This window comes from Arachis hypogaea, chromosome 7 (assembly GCF_003086295.3).
Source record: "Arachis hypogaea cultivar Tifrunner chromosome 7, arahy.Tifrunner.gnm2.J5K5, whole genome shotgun sequence".
NCBI lineage: Eukaryota > Viridiplantae > Streptophyta > Magnoliopsida > Fabales > Fabaceae > Arachis > Arachis hypogaea.
In genome coordinates, this window is record NC_092042.1 from 23015053 (window position 1) to 23021269 (window position 6217).

A 6217-nucleotide genomic window follows, 5' to 3' on the forward strand; every position below is an offset into this window, starting at 1 on the left:
GTAGGGACACTTGTCCCTACAAGTTTGAAAGTGGATCTGTCTCTGCTTGTACAAAAAAAATAAAAAAATTAAATTAATTGCTAGTTAAATTAACTTAATTTATTGTTATGTGATAATACTTAATTGAATATCAATATAAAATATTTTTATAATAGTTTGTTAAAAAATGTTTGTCGTTGACCGAAATTATTAAAAAAGGACAAATATATGTATACTATTCATCCAACTAATGTTAAATCAATTAAAAGAAAAATCATTTTTGACGTTAGAAATTGTTGAAGTTATCGACTTGCGATGGGGACACTGGGTTTCTCTAGAAGATTTTTGTCGTCCATAAATGTTTTTATCTGTTAGCTAATTCTATTATGGGGGTATATTTTTTCTTTTTTGACATCCACAATTTTTTACTTTTTTAATAATTATTAAATATTACTTTTTTAATAATTGATATCTATAATAAAACATTTAAAAATAATAAAAAATTTATACTTTTTAGTTCTAATCAATATTTTAAGCATGGCTTATATTATTTTTAAAAATTAACTAGAAAATATATTACATATACACAAGTTTTTTATTTTAACATAATTAATTACCTTTTAAAATATAAAAAAATACATTAAATACATTTAGAAATAAAAAATGCTATGCGAACAAAATAGTATATATATATATTATTACATAATTTTTAGAATGAATATTTATTTTGATTCTTAACCATTTTCACGAAGAAGTAAAAAAAAAAATCTTTTGATCATTTTAAAATAATATATCGATCTTTATCTATCAATCAAATTGTTTCTTCCAATCAGTTACAAAATGATAAATGATTGCAAGAACAATGTAAAAATAATTTTTTTTTTAAAATAAATTATTATTTTATCTATAAAAATTAAAAATACTAATATATTTATTCATAGAAGATGAAAATTACTATTTGTATTTATAAAAAATTGACTTTTACAAAAAACATTACTCAAATTTAAAATAATTATATAAAAATTTTAAATTATTCATCATTTTCAATTCTTTATCTATAGCTGTGAACTACCATTGTTGCATTCTTCATCTATAGTTGTGAATTATCATTATTGCAGCACCATCTCTCTCTCTCTCTCTCTCTCTCTCTCTCTCTCTCTCTCTCTCTCTCTCTCTCTCTCTCTCTCTCTCTCTCTCTCTCTCTCTCTCTCTCTCTCTCTCTCTCCGGAAGGTTATTGACTTTAGAAAGTAGCAATTTTGAGTTCTTTAATTTATTTTCTGCAACCACAACTTCTTCAGCGCCGAGTCCCTTCCTCTTTCAAATATCGTGTCTTCGTCTTCTCCTTCTCTCGGCATCACTGCTCTCTTCTCCTCCTGACGATGCGTCTTCGTCATCTTCTCCTCCAAATGCCGTCGAAATCGAATTAGTATTCTATGTTATTTGTAAGAAAAATGGTGATTTGGAGTCTAAGAAATTGATAATTTTTTGTAAAGAAGGTTCTAAGAAATTAGGATTTTATTTTAAATCTATGCATCTATTTTTTGATTCGATCTGTGTTTGTTCTTTTTTGTGATTTTGAAAAAGATAATGGTTGGACTATGTTGATGTTCAAGAGGGATGAGAGGAAAAGTGAGTGAGTGAGAGAGAAAGAGAGTAGGAAGAGGGATAGTGCTACGACAGTGGTGGTTCATGGCTGACAGAGGTGCTACAGATAGTGAGTGAGTGACTTAGAAGGTGGGTGAATGAGTGAAGAGAAGGGGAGGGGGGTTGTGACACAAAGAGAGAGCTATAGATGAAGAATTGAAGAAGATGAGACTCATCAAAGGTTGTTTAAAAATTTTATGTAATTATTTAGGGTTTGAGTAATTTTGTTTGCAAAAACCAATCTTACATGAGTACGAATAATAATTTTTATCTTTTTATGAATAGATATATCATCGTCTTCAATTTTTATGAATAAAAATAATAGTTTACTCTTTTATAAATAAAAGTTAATAAACCCTAACAATTTTAAAAAATGATTTAATAAGCTTCTTTCAAATTATGAAAAATATCTCTCTTTCTATTCATTCTAGTTCTTAACAATTATAAAAAATTTTAGTTCAAATAATATATTTTACTCACAATGATTAGTATAGATCAAACTTTTCTAAAGTAAAAGAGTTGATAAAATAATAAAATAAGATATTAACCACTCTTAAATTAAAATGCTAAATTTTATATACAATTAAAATTATAAATTTAATAGCAATTAATTTATTATTTTATTATTTTACTAATTTTTTATTTTAAAGAATCTAAATTTCACATGCAAATATGCACTAGTGTGAAACATACGTGTGAAATAAACATTCTTCTAAAGTTTTTGTTTTTGTTTTTTTGTTTTGTTTTGTTTTTTTTTTGAAGTTATTCCTAATCCTAGGGAGCATCTGTTAGCTCATGATCTTGCGCACATAGGAAGAATCATGGGGGATTATTTGTCTGATTATTTGTCAAATTAACAACTTGCTTCCCCAAAAGAGAAAAAATAAAAAATAAAAATAAAAAAGAAGGAAATGAAAATTGAAGTAACTCGTAAGAAAAATAAAACAAAAGTATATACAACTGAAGTAAATGGGTTTTCATTTTCATTAAATTAAGAATTGGAAATAAAAAGTCATGATAATATACATGTAAAGAGTAAATTATTATTTTGTCCAAAGTATACTATTGCAGATGGTAATTGATACACCAAAAAATTATTTTAATTTGAAAAATAGTTCATCTAACCATGAATAGAATTATGTTAATGTTAAAAGAAATGTTGCGTCTTAAATAATTTGAGGTGGAAAATGTTGATGTTGTGTGTTGCTGCTGGTTTCAATTCATGGAGTTGGGTTTGTAGCACTATGGAGCATAAATGCACAATGCATCATATATTTTTGCTTTTCTGGGTATCAATGGCCGACAAGAGTGACTATTAAGGGACTTAATTATTTCGACCACACCTTCGTAATTGCAAAAGCATTATATATTAAATTATTTGACATGGTTGTTAAAAATAATTTTATGCATAAAATTAATTAAATTCTCTTATAATTTCAACTCAAATAACTTAGATTTTCTTTTTGGTATTTCAATTAAATTAGAAGTTAATGTTCACTAGAGACAATTACTTATAGTAAAATTATTGTAATTATTATTTGTTTTTAAATAGATTTGGCCCATCAAAATCCAGTCTCCATTGAAATCTAAAAACTCAACGTCAACGAAGGCCCAACTATCTAAAGTTGGGAACGGATTCCAAAGGCTAATCCAAGTCTATATAAACTATAAAGGAATTCCTTATCAAAAAAATAAACTATAATGCGTTTGTTTAATAGGACAGAACAAGACATTGAGAACAAGATAGAATAAGACACTGATTTTCAAAGCAACTAGCATCCCAACAGTCTGATTCTCGACATAGGATTTTCAGATCGCCACATCAGATGAAGACGAGCCCTTGGTTATCACTTCTAGGTTGGGTAATGGTTTTGTGAAAAGGATCCTTGTCGACATAGGCACGGATTCGAACCTTCTTTTCAGAAATGCATTTGATGCTCTGGAGTTGAAGGATCAACACTTAAAACCCCATCTTTCGGGGGTTATTGGGCTTGGAGATCACTATATCAAGTCTGATGGGGCGGTTGACCTCCTTTTCACTATAGGGGAAGGTGTTAATATAAGGTTAGTATAGGCCGAGTTTGTCGTTCTTCAAGATTCTACAGCCTACAATGTAATCTTGGGGAGGCAGACACTCGATAATCTGTGCGGATTCATCTCAACCAAATTTTTGGTCATGAAGTTCTTGACGGCAGAAAATTGGGTCTCAACGATTCGAGGAGATCAGGTGTCTGCAGTCAAATGCAATAAAGCTAGCCTTACACTCCGAGATAAGGCTAAAGAGTTCATTGGGGTCTTTCTTGTTGACTTAGACTCTCGAATCCAAGAGAACCCGAGGCCGGAGCCTAATGGAGAGCTAGAAAAATTTCAAATCAGGGACAAGCTAGAGAAATACACCATGATAAATAAATAACTGCCTTATCCCTTGAAATAAGAGATTCAGAATTTCTTGAGAGGTAACATAAATTTTTTTGCTTGAAAATCTGATGATATGCCCAGAATAGACCTTGCATTTATGTCCCATCAACTAGCTATTAACCCTAACTTCAAGCCGGTTGCACAGCGACATCGAAAGATGTATCCCGACCGGGCAGCCGAGGTCAAAAGCCAAGTCTAGGGGCTATTGGATACCGGGTTCATCCAAGAATTAACTTATTCCACTTGGTTGTCGAATGTGGTAATGGTAAAAAAGTCTAATAGAAAGTGGCGAATGTATATAGACTACACATATTTGAACAAAGCCTGCCCAAAGGACTATTTTATTTTAATTAACATAGATAACATGATTGATTTCTCCTCAGGATATCGGATACTAAGCTTCTTGGATGCTTATAGTGGTTATAACCAAATCCCGATGCATAAAGCTGACGAGGATAAAACAGCTTTCATCACTCCCGAAGGGATTTACTGCTACACTGTAATACCTTTTAGTTTAAAAAATGTAGGGACAACGTATTAGAGGTTAATGGCAAAAATTTTCAAGCAACAGATCAGGAGGAATATGGAGGTCTACATTGATGATATGCTGACAAAAATCAACGAATATTCCGACTTGATCAATGACTTGAAGGAAGTATTTGATTGTCTCTGACTTCACAGGATGAGGTTCAATCTGGCGATGTATGCATTTGGAGTTTGGGGAGATAAATTCTTAGGATTCATAGTAACCTAAAGGGACATAGAGGCTAACCCCGAGAAGTGCCAGACAGTCTTAAACATGTCGAGTTCTTGCAATCTCAAAGAGGTTTAAAGACTTACAGGTCGGCTGGCTGCTCTGTCAAGATTCTTGGGGGCTTCTGCCACTAAGGCCAAACCATTTTTTAATTTGATGAGGAAAGGTGTTGACATTGCTTAGACAGAGGAATGTTAGGCTGCCTTTCAACATTTTAAAAATTTGCTCTCATCTCCTCCTATTTTGGCAAAACCTAAGCACAATAAACTCCTGTATTTATCCGTGACCGAAGAAACCTTGGTTTCAGCCTTTGTTTTAGGAGATTAGGATAAACATTAACGTCTAGTATACTTTGTTAGCAGGATTCTTCAAAGATCTGAGCTACGATATTCAAAAATTGAAAAAACTTGCTTTTGCATTACTTACGTCGGCCCATCGGTTACGCCAATATTTCCAAAGCTACTTTGTAATTGTGCGAATCAACTAACCGATCAAGAGGGTTTTACAGAAACCTGACCTCACAGGATGGATGATGAATTGGTCTATTGAATTATCCCAATTTGATATGTGTTTTGAACCACGCTCAGCCATCAAGGCTCAAGCGATGGTCAATTTCCTGGCAGAAACGACGCACTCTGATTCCGACGTACCGATATGGGAGCTTCATATGGATGGAGCTTCCAATGTCCAGTATGGGGTAGCAGGCCTCATCTTAACCAAAGGAGAAGACTTGGTGATCGAGGCCTCTATTAAATTTGATTTTTCTATCTCAAATAATCAAGCTGAGTATGAGGCTTTGTTTGAAAGGTTGACGCTAGCTCTGGATGTCGGAGCAACGAAAATGACTGTGTTTAGTGATTCACAGTTTGTGACCTTCCAAGTTAATGGGGAATACCAAGCATGGGACCCGTTATTAGAACAGTACTTGAAAAAAAGTATAAGAGGTACAATTCTTCGATTCTTTTCTAATCAAGCATGTACCTAGAGAACAGAATACCTGAGCTGATATGTTGTCTAAGCTCACAAGCACTAAGCCCGGTATAGGAAATCGTAGTTTGATACAGGAGGTGCTCACAAAATCCACTATGATGAAACCCGATGTTCCAACCCTTTGTTCATCCACGGTCAACACGTGGATGAACCCGATTTGTGAATATTTAGAACACGGGACTTTGCCCAGTGATCCTAAGGAAGCAAAAAAATTACGGCTTAAAGCAGTCAAATACACTATGATAAATAGACAATTATACAAAAGGGGCGTGTCCCAATCACTATTGAAGTGCTTAAATAACCAACAAAAAATGTATGTATTGCAAAAAGTTCATGAAGGTTGTTGTGAACATCACATAAGAGGAAAATTATTGGCACAGAAAGTCATCAAAGCCAGATACTACTGGCCGATACTCATCAAATATGCCATG

At 32.7% G+C, this 6217-nt stretch overlaps 1 protein-coding gene across 1 annotated transcript; it reads left to right on the plus strand.

The window, feature by feature from the left end:
• The first annotated feature begins 5400 nt into the window (after window positions 1-5400).
• On the plus strand, window positions 5401-5949 carry LOC140174323 (uncharacterized). The gene is made up of 2 exons (XM_072198759.1): window positions 5401-5740; window positions 5861-5949. The coding sequence occupies exons 1-2, from the start codon at window positions 5401-5403 to the stop codon at window positions 5947-5949; spliced, it is 429 nt and encodes a 142-aa protein (XP_072054860.1).
• The last annotated feature ends 268 nt before the right edge of the window (window positions 5950-6217 follow it).